This window comes from Myxocyprinus asiaticus, chromosome 34 (assembly GCF_019703515.2).
Source record: "Myxocyprinus asiaticus isolate MX2 ecotype Aquarium Trade chromosome 34, UBuf_Myxa_2, whole genome shotgun sequence".
Lineage (NCBI taxonomy): Eukaryota > Metazoa > Chordata > Actinopteri > Cypriniformes > Catostomidae > Myxocyprinus > Myxocyprinus asiaticus.
In genome coordinates, this window is record NC_059377.1 from 19589128 (window position 1) to 19607968 (window position 18841).

Below are 18841 nucleotides of genomic sequence, written 5' to 3' on the forward strand. Positions count from 1 at the left end.
TTTTTAGCTATTTGGGGCTGACAGCAGAAGTGATCGCCGCATAAAGAGACGTATTGCACCTTGTGATTCTTTTGAAAATCTTTCGAACTGGGGTACAGTACAGTCACATTACTGAGAATGAGAGCTTTCATTTGATATATGACTCGACCATTTAAGTGCTATCTGAAAGACGTATCTATGAAAAGTTATCTATGAAAAGTTCAGATTCTAAGCTTTCAAACGATACCCCACAATCCTGAGTTATGTATTCGGAGACTTTAACATTTTAAGCAAAAACTTCTCACAACTTAACGCCCCCTTTTGGAGCCGCCAGCGGGTCTGCAGAGTTGAAGGTAGGTTGATTTTTACAATTCTGTTTGGTGATGCTAGTGGCACAAAAATTACATAATTTAGCTTTAACTACGTATGAAGGAGTGTTTTTTTTTTTTTTCACTGGAAGCACTAGGAAATAAGAAAACATCTTGCCACTGACTCGCTTGTTGGACTGACCTCTGCTGCCTCTATTTGCTGTTTAATGAGTGAGGGATCCACCCCAGGATCCTCTAGCTCTTTCACAATGTCCTGAGAATCACGGAGAGTGCTCAGCAGAGCGGCCATGTCAGCCCAGAACTTTCCAGCAAGTTCCAGAACATCCTGAAGCTTTCCTTCTTTTTCCTCAGCCCTCTGCCTAATCTCATCCCATAGAGAGCGCAGCCGCAAGAGTCTGGAATGCACCGCTGAGAAGGGGAACAGAATACAGATTTATCAAAGCATTTATTAAGAAAATGTATCCTTCAGCAGAAGACTATATCTTAGCTAAGAATGTAATAATATAGACACCATTTATATTCAGATAAAAGATCTTTACCCTGGGCAGCAGGATCGTCGTGTGGGGCGCGACTGATGAGCTCTTCTCCGCGGGAACACAGGGTGCTAAAAGATGGCAGGAGTTTGTCCAGCTCGAGTCCAGTAGACCGGTGCTCTGCCAGCTGCTCCCGGATCTTATCCACCTCAGCTGCCACTGGAGGAGGCTGCCGCAAACGCTGGACCGCCCCCTCCAGGGTCTCCAACAGAGGGTCCATCTTATCATAAAACTGAAAGGAGAGAATGATGGACAAGGTCAGATCAAATACAGCATGTCAGAAAATGAAGGAAAAACCAGGCATAAGGAGGGCTGAAGAGGAGAGATTTTTCCCAGACACAAGCTAACTGAAAGAGGAAGTTGGTGCTAAGGAGTACTTCAAGGTCAAGGGTCTACAGCAGTGTTTCCCAATCCTGGTCTTGGTCCTATCCCCAACACTCCACATTTTGTATGTCTCCCTTATTTGAAACACCCAATTCAGGTCAATGAGTCTCTACTAATGATCTGATGAGTAGAATGAAGTGTTAGATACACTGCCTGGCCAAAAAAAAAAAAAGTTGCATTCACTAATATTTCGTTGGACCGCCGTTGGCTTTGATTACGGCATGCATTAGTTGTGGCATTGTTTCGACAACCTTATGCAATGTCACAACATTTATTTCTGTCCAGATTTGCATAAATTTTTGGCCGAGATCTTGTATTGATGACAGGAGAGTCGAACCACTCTGTAAAGTCTTCTCCAGCACATCCCAAAGATTTTCAATGGGGTTACGGTCAGGACTCTGTAGTGGCCAATTCATGTGTGAAAATTATTTCTCATGCTCTCTGAACCTCTCTTTCACAATTTGAGCCTGCTGAATCTTGGCACTGTCATCCTGGAATATGCCCATGCCATCAGGGAAGAAAAAAATCCACTGATGGGATAACCTAGTCATTCAGTACATTCAGGTAGTCAGCTGACTTCATTGTATTGCCACACAACGATGCTGAGCCTAGATCTGGCCAATTGAAGCAACCTCAGATCATTACAATGCCTCCAGAGTCTTGTACAGTGGGCACCATGCATGAAGGGTGCATTGCTTCATGTGATTCATAGGGTAAATCTGGACTCATCAGACCACATGACCTTTTTCCATTGGTTCACAGTCCAATCTTTATGCTCTCTAGCAAACTGTAGTTGTTTTTTACAATTAGCCTCACTAACAAATGGCTTTCTTGTTGCCACACAGTTCTCATCGAATTGTGCATATGGAAATGCTCTTACTTTCACTATTAAACATAGCCATGAGTTCTACTGTCGATGTGACTTCAAGTGTTTTGGTGATCTCTGATCATGATCATTCAAGATTTGTTCCACGAAGCTGACAGTTCACAACTATACTTCCAGGTTTTAATAATGCGTTGGACAGATCTTAACCCAATTCCAGTAATTTTAGCAATCTTCTAAGTTGTTTTCTTTGTTTGATGCAGGCCAATAATTTGCCCCCTCTGAAACACAGTAACATCTTTTCCATGAACACAGGATACGTCTTCCGACATGGTTGTTTAAGAAATTAGAAGCTATACACTGCATCAGTTAGGGTTAAAATAATTGTTGCCAGCTGAAACATATTAATCACTGCAATAATGATGCAATCATAGGCGCTCAAGTATCTGCTTATTTAAATCCAAACGGCAACCTTTTTTTTTTTTTTTTGGCAAGGCAGTGTGTGTGTGTAGTGTTGGGGGTTCTCCAGGACCTGGATTGGCAAAATTATGATCTACAGAATACACCACAGAAAAATTACACCTTCATCCTGCATGAACACATCTGAAACATGCTCTACATAAATAGAATCAATAATAATAATGAAAGAATTTTGTTGCCTTTCTATTAGGTTTAATTGTATTGGGGCTATATGTATTAGAAAGTACTTGTAGGTATTTCTAAAGGAAGCACTTCTTTGTCTAAGAGATAATTGCCTGAAATTGCATGTTTACCATCTGTTGAAGACAACCATCTCATAAGTGAAGCTAAATCACTTCTTGTAAGTTGCTCTGGATAAGTAATGACGTCAATGTTATGTAAACAAAGTATAATGAGTATGTGAGTAGTGCCAAGATGTCAATAAAATTCTAATTCTAAGGCACAATATTTGGGAATCTCAAGTAATTCAAAGGATAAATGGAGAAGGTTTAAGGTGGAATTTTGACTTTACACACCGTTAAAAATGCCAAAAAAATAAATAAATTTGATCAATTATTTATATGTCTCCAGTCATCTTCATGTTTTTGTTAGACATATAACTAACAAAAAACAATTACTGTCTAACAAAATAAACAATTACTGTCTAGATCAGCTGATGTGGGATTAAACTAGGTAAGGGTAAAAAAGGTTACATTTCTGTTCCATTAGAGGGCTATGGCATATTTCTGATCAAAGAATTCCTGATTATACCTACATACAGTGCATCCGGAAAGTATTCACAGCGCTTCACTTTTTCCACATTTTGTTATGTTACAGCCTTATTCCAAAATGGATTAAATTCATTATTTTCCTCAAAATTCTACAAACAATACCCCATAATGACAACATGAAAGAAGTTTGTTTGAAATCTTTGCAAATTTATTAAAAAAAAAAAAAAAAAAAAAAAAAAAAATCACATGTACATAAGTATTCACAGCCTTTGCTCAATACTTTGTTGAAGCAACTTTGGCACCAATTACAGCCTCAAGTCTTTTTGAGTATGATGCTATAAGCTTGGCACACCTATTTTTGGGCAGTTTCTCCCATTCTTCTTTGCAGGACCTCTCAAGCTCCATCAGGTTGGATGGGGAGCGTCGGTGCACAGCCATTTTCAGATCTCTCCAGAGATGTTCAATCGGGTTCAAGTCTGGGCTCTGGCTGGGCCACTCAAGGACATTCACAGAGTTGTCCCATAGCCACTCCTTTGTTATCTTGGCTGTGTGCTTAGGGTCGTTGTCCTGTTGGAAGATGAACCTTCGCCCCAGTCTGAGGTCCAGAGCACTCTGGAGCAGGTTTTCATCAAGGATGTCTCTGTACATTGCTGCATTCATCTTTCCCTCGATCCTGACTAGTCTCCCAGTTCCTGCTGCTGAAAAACATCCCCACAGCATGATGCTGCCACCACCATGCTTCACTGTAGGGATGGTATTGGCCAGGTGATGAGCAGTGCCTGGTTTCCTCCAGACATGACGCTTGCCATTCAGGCCAAAGAGTTCAATCTTTGTTTCTCATGGTCTGAGAGTCCTTCAGGTGCCTTTTGGCAAACTCCAGGCAGGCTGTCATGTGCCTTTTACTGAGGAGTGGCTTCCGTCTGTCCACTCTACCATACAGGCCTGTTTGGTGGAGTGCTGCAGAGATGGTTGTTCTTCTGGAAGGTTCTCCTCTCTCCACAGAGAAATGCTGGAGCTCTGTCAGAGTGACTATCGGGTTCTTGGTCACCTCCCTGACTAAGGCCCTTCTCCCCCGATCGCTTAGTTTGGCCAGGCGGCCAGCTCTAGGAAGAGTCCTGGAGGTTCCAAACTTCTTTCATTTATGGATGATGGAGGCCACTGTGCTCATTGGGACCTTCAATGCTGCAGAAATGTTTTTGTACCCTTCCCCAGATCTGTACCTCGATACAATCCTGTCTCCGAGGTCTACAGACAATTCCTTGGACTTCATGGCTTGGTTTGTGCTCTGACATGCATTGTTAACTGTGGGACCTTATATAGACAGGTGTGTGCCTTTCCAAATCATGTCCAATTAACTGAATTTACCACAGGTGGACTCCAATCAAGTTGTAGAAACATCTCAAGGATGATCAGTGGAAACAGGATGCACCTGAGCTCAATTTTGAGTGTCATGTCAAAGGCTGTGAATACTTATGTACATGTGATTTTTTTCATTTTTTATTTTTAATAAATTTGCAAAGATTTCAAACAAACTTCTTTCACATTGTCATTATGGGGTATTGTTTGTAGAATTTTGAGGAAAATAATGAATTTAATCCATTTTGGAATAAGGCTGTAACATAACAAAATGTGGAAAAAGTGAAGCGCTGTGAATACTTCCGGATGCACTGTATATCCTGATTTTCAATTCAATACAGATGGAACAGGGGTTATCAGTGGGTGATGGTATTCTTACCTCTACCAGCTGAGGGTGTTGCAGAGAGCATTGGTGATGGTGGGATGGACACACACAGCACATCCAAACAGAGTGAGTGCAAATGGATGGATGGACCAATTGGACATGGAAGTGAGTGGTAGAGGGAATGAACAAGGAAAGAGTTGCAACAAGCAAGAGGGAATGCAGGAAGGAAGGTGGATAAAGGACAGGGGATGTCAGGGTGACAAAGGGGGGTAAATGCAGAGACAGGTGGAGTTAGAGTACAGTAGAATTTGGAGGGGGGGAGAAACAGTACCATGAGTTAATTCAACAGCATGCAACAGGCCAGCACGAAGCATCAATATCACAAACATTCAGCCAAACTGCAGTTGATAATGCCTGATGTCAGTGATATAATTGTTTAGAGAAACCTTTCTAAGACTGAAGCTATCAGTTACTTAAATGGTGGATAGAGCATATTTTATTTGGTTAAACTTAAAACAGTGAAAAGTCAACACGAAACAGCATTCACAATACATTTGATTTTTGGAATATGTTCAATTTGTTTGTGAAAAAAATGTAGGTTGGGAATTGATTTTCATCCATCAAGAATTGATTGGATCATGAAAAGTGGTCTCTATATGACAGGTGGTTGGATGGGGGGGCTTGCTTGTTCTGTTTTCTTTGGAATAACGTGCACTAAGTGTGCACAATAAAACCAGGAGTGTGCATTAAGGAACTCATTAGGGTCAATTTTGATTTCATCTTGACTAAACAACTGCCTTATTGAAGCTCAGAGGTGTACACTATAAAACATGACAATGATACAACATTTGTTATTATTGTGCAATTTAAAAATAAAGTGTGTGTGCTACAACAGAATAATCACAAGGGCAGCAGTCCAAAACACGCAACATATTGAAGCAAATACCTGTGTGGACTGTGACACGGCTTCATCCAGTGCTGTGGCTCGACTTTTGACCTCTTCTTTGATAGTGATATAACGTCTTTCTGCACCATTATACTGCTGTCTCACCATCGCCCCTTCCTTGTCACTCAGCTCTGCCAGCTGTGGGCCAATCTTTAGAAGCCTGTCTATGTGTGGCTTGTGCTCAGCAATGGACTCCCTCAAAAGCTAGAAAGACAAATATGAAACATACTGCATGGTGTCAATGTACAGTATTTAAATGGCCCATTAGCTTTGATGCCATTTATATGCTAGTATACTCCTAAAAGTTGACAAAATTTACTTTTAGCTAATATGCTCATTTAATATTTACAGTATTTCTCTTCTGAGAAAAATAGAACAATAATATGAATGACTCATCTGGCACTCCAAATGTTTTTCCAATAAATCTGTAGAATGAGAATATCCTTTCCCTAAAACCACCCACTTCTGATTAGTAATAGCTAGTAATAATAGTTCACCACCACCACCATCTTGAATGATACTATTATTTACAGCAGGCAACAATAGGTCTATGAGTTGCATGAAGAACAGTGATGGTTTACAAAACCCCAACAGAAAGCTTCTTAACAAATCCAAGGGTTTCTGGACTCAAGTCATGTGTCTGTGTATTGCTCACTCACCCTCATTTGGTCTTGCTGTTGCCTAAGTGCCTCTGTGTCAATGGCGGGAGGGGGTAGCTGAGTAATCAGTGTTTCCGTCTCGCCCAGCCAGGGTTCAAGTTCCTCATACGTCTCCCAGAACCGGGCCACCAGCACCTGAGCCTGCTCCAGAGCTGAGAACCGCTCAGCATGACTCTGGTTTACTGCTTCATAACGAGCACTTAAAGAGTCCGTCTTCACCTTTAGGAGGAAGAACAATATAGCATTGTTGTTTTTCCCAAACAAGAGACTTAATTCATTACTGTCTAAACAAATCAAATCACTACGGAAAACGCATAACATTTCCCTGATTTAACATTTTGCAGAAGGATTATTGCATGGCTTTTTCTCCCCTCCCTTCCTCTTTGTCGCTAACCTTCAGTGCCTCTCTCTGCTGTTCACTGCAGCTCTCCAGGATGTCCTCTCGTGTCTTAAGAAGTTGGTCCACGGTATCTTTGTGACGAATGATGTCGATGTTAAAGGCTCTCTGCACCTGGAGCTGAGTCACGGTTACATCGGGCTCCAGACTGAGAGGCCCCAGAGACGTCAACTTCCTCTCTGTCTCTCCGACCCAGGTCAGCTCTGCATCCACTGCCTCCTCATACTGACAGAATAATAAACATAAATACACAGTTAAAAGGAGTGTGAGAAATATTTACATACTCAAGCAGGCAACATGGACACAATGCCCTAAATCTAATATTGTTCATTCATGGCAATTAATTATATTTTTATAACATTAAAAACAACATAATACAAAAATATAATAAAAATTCAATGAATTTTGAATTGGCCAGTGTTTGTTGCAGTACCTGCTGTGACCTTTGGATGGCAGCCTGCACTAACTGCACTCTCTGTGTGATGGTCTCATCTGCTTGGCGGTAGCGCTGATTGGCATCAGCGACCAGGCGGTCCAGGCCCTCTCGTGCTCGCCAGGGCACCTGATCCAGTAAGGCACTGCCCACCTCGTTGACTGTGTCCAGAACCAACCGCTTCTCAGCAGACACACATTTCAGCTCCTGAGGCAAACATACAGATATATCTATCAAACAATTCAACAAACATAACTAGGGAAACAACTAAATTGTAGCAAGATACATAGATGTAGCGAAAACAAAAATGGTCACAGAAGGACTAGATGACTTCTCAATTTTTAACAAAATTTTTTACAGCATTGAAATATGTAGTCTCACCATTTCATGTTGAAAAATATATTAGTTAATACATTTTCAAACAAAATAAAACACAAATGCCAAATTTTCAGGGCACTTTAACATTCTGTAAATACAGCTAATCTAGAATAGACATCGTCACCCTTTGTCTGTCTTGATAGGCTGATGTTGTGTCTGGCTCAGTGTTGTTAAGCTCCGCCTCTACAGCATCCAACCATTGGTTGATGTCATCGTGTGCGCTGGAGAATCGTGTGGCCAACTGAAGGGCTTGTTCCAGAGTACGAAGGGCCTTGCTGCTGCCTGCTGTCATCTCTGCATAGCGGCTTTTAATGCCATCTAGCTTCTCCTGAATCAGCAGGACCTCTTCACCTGTCACACAAATTGAAGATGATTACAATCGAGGAAGCAATTCAGTGATACACCAATGAACATAGAGGCTGGACTGCAAAGTACCAGTGGTTTGTTTGAGCAGAGACTGTCCGTTCTTAATAGCCTGGTCCACTGTCTTCTTCCTGCTGATAATCTCTTCATTAAGAGCCTGTAGGGGGTGGCAGGGGAAATATTAACTGGATATAATGTAAGGATGTTTTATGTATAATAATTTTCCAAGTATAACCTAAGGTTAAATTGGGATTTTGGAAGTGGGGGACCCAAAAATCTGGTGGTGATTTTGGTGCCTTAAGCAAGATATGACATTTGATGTAACTTACAAAGCAAAAGTGCTACTGCATTTCAGTGAATGTACTGTATTTTAGAAACTTGGGCACATTTGGTTGCATTTATTTTAGCAATTTCACTGGAAAAGAGATCAGGTTGCGGACTTGACTGGAGAAAACAAACACATTTTTTTTTTTTTTTTAATCGAAGGTGCCATAAGGAATGATCTGGCCCAATTTAATGCCTGGTTATTACTATGGTCTTTTGTCAGTGAGTGAGAGCTTTTTTTGTGAAGAGGGCCATTTGACAGCATTCTTTATCTCCTTACTGACTTAAACAATGTTGACCCCCAGCTCTTATTTTTTGCAGAATCGTACCAGTGTGTGTTTGTGTTGCTGTGCTAGCAGCTCCAGCTGATAACTCTGCACAGAGACCTCAGCCAGTCTCTGGGCCACCTCAGCTAGCCAGTTAAGGACTTCCACCTCTTCCTCTCCAAACAGCTGTGCATTAGCCAAGGCCTGCTCCAGCATTGCCTCCCTCCGACTGCACCAGTCACGCAGCTCTGTGTGTCCATTGCGCACAGCGGCCACATGCTCGCCTAGCCAATTGCGATCAGCCGCACAGCTGAGCGGGTACAGTGATTGGCTGAGAGTCTCAAGGTGGTCAACCTTTTTCTCCCGAGAGAACATCTCCTCTTGGAGAGCCTGGGATTATAACCCAGGGTAAAGAGTAGAGGAGAAAGTAATGGTATGAGTAGAAGAGGGAAAACAGAAACAAAAAGGCAAACATAAACATAAATGACAGATAAAGAATGATAACAAATCATAATTAAAGTTGCACTCAGTATTTTTTTGTTCATGTTGCACTGGCCAATACAGCAGTCATCTTGAACTTACACTCACTGAGAACTTTAATAGGAACACCTGTACACCTACTTATTCATGCGATTATCTAACCAGTCACTCGTGTGGAAGCAGTGCAACGCATAAAATCATGCAGATACAGGTCAGGAGCTTTAATTAATGTTCACATCAACCATCAGAGTGGGAAAAAAATTTGATCTCAGTGATTTCGACCGTGGCATGATTGTTGGTGCCAGACGGGCTGCTTTGAGTATTTCTGTGACTGCTGATCTCCTGGGATTTTCACGCACAACAGTCTCTAGACTAGAGTTTACTCAGAATGGTGCCAAAAACATCCAGTGAGCAGTATTTTTGCGGATGGAAACGCCTTGTTGATGAGAGAGGCCAACGAAAAATGGCCAGACTGGTTTGATCTGACAGAAAGGCTACGGTAACTCAGATAACCACTCTGTACAATTGTAGTGAGCAGAATTGCATCTCAGAATGCACAACACGTCGAACCTTGAGGCGGATGGTTTACAACAGCAGAAGACCACGTCAGGCAGTTTATTAGCACCATCACACCATATGTGAGTGTATATTTACACCTAGTGCACTACTCGCAGCTAGCCATAATTCATTTATTGCAAAAGCTAAAGTGTCTAATAATAGGGGGGTTATCAAGATAAAGTATTCCGCTTGTCATGAGTGTTATTTAAAAAAAATCATGTTTTTCAAAAGCATTAGGGGTGTGTTAGGGGTAAAACTTTTTACTGAGCACAAAATACTGAGTGCATCTGTAATGGATGTGAATGAAAAACAAAATGTGCATCAATATAAGATGAGATAAGAACACAACCATAAAAAAAGAAAAGAAAATTATGATGTAATCAATCATACTGCAAAATGGAAAGGATGTGAGCAGGGCTATGACTAGAGGCCTGAATTTCTTGTCTTCTTTGATAATAATTGCAACCACAGGAGACTGACAGTTTATTCCAATCTGTTTTTTGTCTATTCATTTCTAATTTAATTCTCAACACTTTGAAAATTGCTAGCTAAAATGACTCAAATCTCAGCTCCATTCCAAGCAGTGACAGTCATTTCTTCTGAAAAGTGCCAAACCTCTCAAATGTAACATATACTTTACCTTGTGCCTTACAATCTGCTGTGTGATTTTGGAAGTCTGGGTTCCCATTGGTTCAGCAGAGCTCAGGCGTCTCTCCGCGGCACTCAACCACTCCCCAAGTGGCTCCATAGCCTCATGGAACTGCAGAGCCAACACCTGCAGCTCCTCCAGTTGTCGTTGCCTGAGGAGATGAGGTGAGGAGGAAATCTGTTATATTTTTATGACTACACTGCATTTATGGCATTGTAAAGCAACCAAATGATTGAGTTCTGAGTAAGAGATTTGATTAAGTAGTTTTAGGCTTGTGTCTCGATGTCTGATTATTGAGTTTACCTGGCACTGGCCTTTTCCAACAGGTTTGTCCATCTCTCTCCGAGGCTCTTTAGTTGTCTCTGGATTTTGTCTCTGTCTTGTGTCTCTGCCGTGGCAGCGATACGCTCTCCTTCTGCCATGATCATCTCTACTGTCCCACGGCGGTCATCCAGCAACCGCTGTAGCAGCTGAGAACACAATAAATATGGAATCTCTGTTAGATAACATAAATTAGCTAGGATGATAAAATAGTTTAATCAACTAAAGAAGACTTTGAACTAAATTAACTTTAAATTATTAACTTTTAATACTGTAGGAGGTCCACCAACTATTGTTTGAGTTAAAAAAATCAAACATTTAGAATTTTTGTAAAAAAAAGAAAAAGTACATGTCAAAAATATTATATAATATTAGTTAACTTCAACCAAAGTTAAAGGTAAGAAGCTTCATGTTTCACTGTACCTCCAACATTAAAATGTATGCAGTAAAATTAAAATGTAATATTGTAATGGATTTGCAATGTAGGCATCAGTAAATATGTAAGTATATTAATGTGCTACTATATCCACATTATTCTAGGCATAAATGCAACACTCAGTATTATACAATATGTAACGGGGTCCCTGTTTGGCCTAAAAAAGACCCCTTTTTAAACAATTAAAAGTTTATCCTTGCCTTCTGCTCCTGAATTTGTGCCTTGACCACACGATACTCAGCGGACGGAGGTTTCTGATTGGCTATGAGATCCTCTGTGTCACTCAGCCAGCTCAAGAGTGGCTCCAGGGCATCTTGGAACTTCCCACAGTGCAACAGAGCCTCTTGCAGCTGTGCAATTCTTTCAGCGACCTGTAAATAAAAAATAAAAAAAAATCATTAAAAATTATTATTTCTCTCAATACACCAAAAACAGGGTTAAATTGATGCAAAGGTTACCCTCTTGTTGAGGGAGTTCCAGCGCAGATTGGTGGTTTCCAGGTCATGCTCCAGGGCCTGAGTGTCTGTGTGTTTGGCTGCACTCTGGATAAGACCCTGACCCACAGCGTTGACATGCTGGAGTTTTGGTTGTATGCTGTCTACTTGTTCCCTTTCCTCAGCCTAAAAGAGAGTGATACAAACAAAGAACAAATGGTTTGATTAGTTTATAAACACCACACTTGTGACTATGTGACTGGATATATGATAGAATGTGTACAAACAGGTCAAGGCTGCACAAACATAACAACAAGATAATAGTGGCGGCATAGCCATTTATAATTTGGGAAGCAGTTTTCAGCCCCCACACACTGAAATCAAATATAGGGCTTGGCAATCACACTGTACATCTCTATTCCTCCAAGAGTCCAACACAACAGCCTTCCATCAAAATGGTGCTGGTTCTCATGACAGAGCTGGTGCTTGACAAGGGGAACTGAGAACCGATCTCAAAACCAGTGTCACTGACTTGAGAACCAAACGATGATGTAACTAACTACGTTACTACAGTCTACAGTTTTTGAGTCTTATGAGTTTAAAAACACATTTTAATAACCAAAGCAATTTTAACAGTGAATAAGTAATAACACTGAAATAACTGCATTTTTCGCTTATTCTAAAACCTCAGCATTCATCGCGTGTAAATGCGTGTTCATTGTTTGCAGCTGCCTTGTGGCATGGGGCTTCATTCCTGCATTAAACAGGATGTCTGTCGGCCTCAAAACAATGAACCACAGCCTCGACCTGCTCCACCCTCTCATCAACATCATGTGTTACTGTGAGTGCGTACACGTCTGCACAGCGAAGAGTGTGTTTGGTCCCCTTTTGTCTTTCTATATCCTGTCTAACATTATCCTGAATCCATCATCTAGGCCTTCTCATCCTCCTCCTCCGTCTCCTCGGTGTGTCCACTTGGAGCCATTTCCCATTTCTAATCCTGATAATTCATCACATGTGGCACTTTGCACCCACCAGCACAGACATAACTCCAATTATCTGTGGCAAATCTACCACATTATGAGGCCAAAACCAAGAAAAAGTTGTTTATTATTTCACCGACAATTATAAATCTACGTATTTGCTCATTTGACTTACAAATTGGGAAATTAATTTGTTGGAACCAAGGACGTCATAAGACCTGGACTGAAAGGGACTGTAGCCCTGAATCTTTTCTGGACTGCCCCAAATGTTTTAGAGTCACAACGGTGAAGAAGGTATATTCATTTTGACTTATTTTTAGATTATTAATAGACAAAAGTTACATAAGATAATCATTCTCAACAATCATAACATTACTTATAAACAGAAATATCCTGGCATAGGATTTTTACAGTTGCACAGGACTGCGCCCACTCTCCGATAACGCTCAGCAGCCCCTCTCTTTGAAAATGAATTGTGACCTAGCGGGTTACTTTTCCGAGCAGCTCCATGTGCTATTCTTTGCCATCCCTACTCAATTTGCCTGATGTCTTCCCATAGAAAAAGTCCCTGACCTGCTAGAAGCCATGTTATTGCTGTAAAGTTAAAGTTGTTCAAATCACAGAATAAAATGCAACCCAGTTCCTAATATACATCCACTGACTTAGTTGCATTTGTACTTATAAAGGTCTCTAAAAGTATATATTTGTTAAATATTTGTCTGAGATTCGAGCTGGAGACCTTTGTCACACACATTAACTATCCATCCTCTGTATTATATATCAACCGTATATAAATGTACAAATGTATTATTTCCACTTGTACGTAACTTTTCTTTATGATATAGCCATAATGGGTTAAGCTCTGGATGTCATTTATATCTAACGACGTCCCTTGTTGAAGCACTAAAATCTAAGTCTGAAAGATGCACCATCCACATCTAAGTAGGATGTGGCTATACATATCCATACAACAAAAGAAAAAGGTCAGAGCAAAATAACTAAACAACCTTTTTTCCTCTCTCTCTTTTTCTTGGTGGACAAGTGTTAGACTGTGATGCAGGGCTCTGGAAAATATCTAGGATTCCTGTCATTCCATTTAAACACTCTCAAACAATCTGGCCAGCACGCAAGTAAGACACACGGCTGCTTCACACTTATCTCTCCAGCTCTCGCTGTTTATTTGTATCCAAACTTTAAACTCTTTTGTTTCTCACTTGAACCCCCACAGATGACTTTAAGCTTCTGGCAGCTTTCCATGCTGCCGCCAACCCACAACAATAATGCCATTGGTGTCTTTTTTTTTTTTGTTTCTCCTCAATCCAAACCAAAACGCCACACTGCCAAACTGGGCATGCCCACATTCGAGTAAAGAAAAAACTACAATTTCTGGCTTAAAGTAAACTGCTATATTCCCGACATAATGTACAGATCATTTGCTGAGTTTTCTGGAACTTTTTTTTAACTGAAAACATTGTGAATATGAATCTTGTGCAATTCTTGCCTAGGACAAGATCAAAACTTTTTTTTTTTAAATAGTTATCAGACAAACATACACCCCACTTAATGAATGTTTTTCATAATCACAAAAAGCTACTGATCTAAAGGTGTATGCTTTAATGTTTAAAATTAGTTTTGTAGACAAATACAAGTTTTGGTTTGTTAAACATTGTTTTGGTCTTAACATCATTCCTACGCTTTCATTTGATATATTCATGAGTAGGTGTTACTTGTATTGTATTTGAAACCTGTTGTTGAGTGGAAATACATGTATGCTACATACAAGCATGAAATTCTAGACATAACGTAGGCTATACATGTCTTGAATGATTTCATGAAGACTATAAAAGTCTATACAAGACATACTGTATTTTATAAGAGCTATAAAGGTCTAAAAATGACAAAAAACAAATAAATGGCAATACAGATAGGCTTCAAGGAAAGTAACCTAAGGGACAAAAGAATGTTCTGGATATACCAGGATTCAACAAGAGTTAAGGCACAGGAATACGAATTCTTTCAAATCAATGACAACATGGACTTTAGAAACTGTCTTGTGCTTCCTAGATCTTTCCAAACTCTCTCTCCATTCCTATACTTCCTGTCTTTGCTTTCGCCTCCTGCTTTCTTCCTGTCTCTCAGCCTCTCATCTTAAAACTTGCCTCCTTTTCGGTGCACTTCGAATGACTCCATTTTATCTGCCCTAAATGTTCTAACAAGGAAATCATTTATGTTGTTCCATTCGCAAAAGAGGTTAAAATTACAACCAGTTGAGTTCACAGCATATGTGACTGTTTTTTATGGTCATCACAGTGTCGACAGGACTAAAGGGTTTGCTCAAACTCTCTTTTGTTTGCAACAGTCTTTTATCACAGGTGTTTCCCACATCCTGTCTTTCACTGACATGATTATCTACACGATTCTCATCACTCCCTCTCTGATTGCTCTTCCCTCTCCGCTGAGTATGTCAGTTAGTGTGTCTGTTTACTTGACCGTCCCTGAAACGCTCTTTTATAAAAATGAGTCAAGTCTAGAGGTGCATCCCAAACCTCACACTTCTGCACTATTCAACGTCATTCTGAAGTGAAAGTAGTGCGAGTAGTATGTTTTAGTATGCACTGAAAATGCAACAAAAAGAAGTGCACTTCGAGTACCTTGATTATGTACTTCTTCAACCGCCAAAACGGAGTGTGGTATGTTGGACACCTCATACATTTAGTGCTCGCAGCTTGCCATACGTAGAGGAAGGGGCGGAGTTACCTGGCTGCGATGCTGGTCTGACAAAACAATTGTAAATAATTATGTGTAGCAACTAGCGAAACTTCAATGAGAACAACACCTTACAACTGTGAGTTGAATGCTGAGTGGCAACACATCACATTTGATGGGACGACGTCACTTCCATCAGCTGTTAAATGGCAAATACTTCCGTGTAGTAAAAAAAACGCTAAGTGTTCCATTTGGGACGATACTACACTTAGAAAATTCAAACACTACATGGCTGAGTGCATAGACTATTCTGTAAGTGCATAGTGTATTGTGCATCATTTGTGACACAGCTTAGGTTTCAGATGTGACATCAGGCTTTTCTTCTGATGCCTCTTATTGCTCAGCCAGCTCTTATTTTGAGTACTACCAGGGGTTCTGGACTCTTTGTCCATTCATGATCAGGCTGTTGCAAAATTGTCTGACTCTATCCTCCAAATCAGTCCCCAACAGAGAGCTGCTCTAAAAGATTACAAAAATCTTTCCTAAGGTCTGTGATTTACTCACTAGACTTTGGGCATTGTGGGGGTGAGTCTGGCTCTGTGCTGATAGGACTGACATGTCCTTATCATCTATTTATATTTCCAACAACTTACAGTGTTTGCATGTTACAGGCAAAAGTGGCTCCCCTTACAGAGTCCAATGTTTATTTCTCACTTCCTTATCTCAATTGCAATGCTATCGGACTGCAACGGGGACGTAAGGAGGGGGATTTGTGTTGGAAGAGTGGGGCTGGAGATTTTGTATAAGTTTGGCACTGCACCACAGCCACTCCTGAAATCAGTCAATTTGCTTTGGCCTTTTAATTCCTCTATCCCAACTGAGTTTAAAGATCATTTGTTAGCTGATCCTGCTTGGTCTCTCAGTTGCTATAATCCTCTCTAGCCAAATCCAGCATGACAGAGTCCTGCATCTGATTACATTTGATGGAACAGGGGTTTTGAGAGTGGTAGTGACCATGCAGAAAGACAAATTTGGGCCAGGCCGGGGGAGAAATGAGATGTGGATGACCAGCCAGGCTTGGCCACTGTAATGTAATAATAATCCAGAAAGCACAAAGACTAACAGGCAGTCTCTCGGCCACCCACCACAACCTCTGTGAAATAGAGCAGACACTGGCCTTGTCACAGCAGCCAGAGAGGCTGTCACAAATCATGTCAAGAATTCTAAGATGTATTTACAAAAATACATTCCTGTCCCTTTTTTGACTCTAAATCTCTTTCTAAAACATACACACAGAGTTCTCATAGACAAAGCAGTGCTTCATCAGGCAGCAAAAGCAAATACATGCAAATGTGTGCAAAAACCCATTTACCTGTAACCAAACCCACAAATGACCACTGGGGTTTGACTACTTTGGAGTGAGCATGCTTTTTGAACTAAAAATACTTATTTTCGGACATTTGATAAGCAATGAAATGCACAAATAATACCAACACGCAAAAACCTACTGTGCTCTCAACCAATAAAGATTTCTGCCTTTAAAGCTACCTGAAGTCATTTATAATATAAGAATATTATGTTTAGGGTCTAATGAACAAAAAAAATATGCATTCCTTCAAATGAATCTATGAAAGGACTGCTTGAAGATTAATTCATTCATTGTCTGAGTACTTTGGTCAGACAGTTCACTACATAATATTGTGCACAATTACATTATAAAACTAGCACAGCATTTATTGGTGTTAAACTAGGTAATTTCTCTGAAAAAAACACTATAGAGATCAACCAAAACCATTTGTGAGGTTAAAAAGACCTTTAGAAAAACACTTGAGGTAAACAGTAATAGATTACAGAGTGATATTTAGCAGGTGCATTTAGAGTAATGACTTTTGTGTTGTCATTGGGCCAGCTGGCAACCTAGAAACTGAGAAACCTTTCTTTGCACTGACCAATTTAAATATTAAACTTAAGGGAGGAGCATTACCTTTGTGTCCAATTCAAGGTCATGTTTAAGTGGTGAAATTTCTTCTTCAGAACACTTTTGTTGTTCACAGGAGGCCACACAGTCATTGTCACATGATTCCACACCCTCCTGAGAGCTTGCCTCACTCTGGCGGTCATAAAAAAGTGCATGCAAAATGCCTGGCTCTAGCTGCTCGTACTGATCTCTCTGTGGGTGTAAAGAGCTTGGTCCTGACCCATCCGAGTCCCATTCACTATCTCCAGTCATTGACCCAAGTACAAAGTCAACACCTGAGTGGCTGTCTTCGGACTCAGAATCCAAATCGTGACAGTCCTCGCAAGCAGAACCCCCATCAGACACAAGTCGCTCAGGGGCTGCCAGGTAAACAAAACTATCTGAAGAGAGTAACACTCCTTCCTCGGGCTCAGGGCAGCATTTTGAAAGTGGGCTTGGTGGGGTTGATTCCACTGATGGAGATGGAGGACATTCCTGAGAGTACTGGGGTGGCTGAGCCACAGCTAAATAAACAAAACTGTCTGTCGCAACAAATGCATCTGCATCTTTGCTGTGAAGTTCTGCTGTTCTTGACTCATGTTTAGTGGTCGAAATGGGCAAAGGTGAAGAGGCAGCAGATTCTATACTGACATCTGGCGAGTTTAACTGGGCGTATGATATGTCTGATTTTGCCGTACTTGTGGTTCCCTGATCCACCTCTGTTACCTCCCACTCATGTGAAGACACTTCATCTTGAACAACAACTTCTTTGGAGACTGAAATCTCTGCTTCTTTCTCTAACCTTGAAGGTGCCCCCTCTTGGTCAAAGGTCATTTCCATAGTAACTACAGTAGGCTCAAAAGAAATTGCATTCTCATGAGAGACAATCTCATAGTCACTGTTCCCTACTTCCCTTTCTGCCTCATCTTCCAAGACAGAGCACTCAGGGGACTGGTTAATGCTGTCCTCACACTTCACCCCTTCTAAATCATTCTTGAAGATGCCAAGATCCACATTACATTCAACATCTGCATACAAATTATCTGGGTGAAAAAGTCCATGCTGCAAGGAGATTTGAATATCAGATGTCTCATCTTGTTTATTTACCTCCTCATTTTCTTGCTGCTCATGATCTAATGAAGCTCCGCTGCCTAAATCTGAATCACTCTCTGGTCGTACATACTGAATTGCATCTGATGGAACAGTTACATCTTGGTGTGAGGTTTGAATGCCACTGGATTCAGAATCGAAAGCATCTTGGTCAGCTGTGTATGAACAATAATAATCTTGATCATGGTTATTATTCTCACTATTACAATGAAGACATTTTTGTAATTGCTCTGGGCTTTGGTCAATATCTTCAATAGCAGAGCAGCTTTGCATACTTTCTATATCCTCTCTGGGTGCATTTTGATTTATATGTGTTATACATGGCTCAGTCTGATCTGTGTGCTGTTTATCATCTGTTTGATTTGTGATGTCAAGTGCTGATGTCACAGCATTATCAATTTGCTCTTTAACATCACCTTCATCAACATGATCCTCTTCTACAGTAGGCAGGCTGTCACAAATATCTGAATTGTCAGAGTGATGAAAAATGTCCATCTGCTTAGAAACAGTTGAATCATCTGC

General features: G+C 40.7%; 1 protein-coding gene across 17 annotated transcripts in view; it reads right to left on the reverse strand.

The window, feature by feature from the left end:
* macf1a (microtubule actin crosslinking factor 1a) overlaps nt 1-18841 on the reverse strand; it is a 217384-nt gene that overhangs the window by 25954 nt on the left and 172589 nt on the right. For 14 of the 17 annotated variants that reach the window (XM_051670235.1, XM_051670237.1, XM_051670244.1 and 11 more), the window contains 13 exons: nt 11588-11749; nt 11330-11500; nt 10676-10842; nt 10364-10523; nt 8749-9075; nt 8168-8252; nt 7857-8083; nt 7355-7561; nt 6919-7146; nt 6525-6743; nt 5866-6069; nt 848-1073; nt 490-716 (listed from right to left, as the gene is read on the reverse strand). In XM_051670235.1, the coding sequence (XP_051526195.1) occupies nt 490-716; nt 848-1073; nt 5866-6069; nt 6525-6743; nt 6919-7146; nt 7355-7561; nt 7857-8083; nt 8168-8252; nt 8749-9075; nt 10364-10523; nt 10676-10842; nt 11330-11500; nt 11588-11749 (2610 nt within the window). The remainder of the gene's footprint in view (nt 1-489; nt 717-847; nt 1074-5865; nt 6070-6524; nt 6744-6918; nt 7147-7354; nt 7562-7856; nt 8084-8167; nt 8253-8748; nt 9076-10363; nt 10524-10675; nt 10843-11329; nt 11501-11587; nt 11750-18841) is intronic. The other 3 variants (XM_051670241.1, XM_051670243.1, XM_051670232.1) reach the window with 1 other exon arrangement.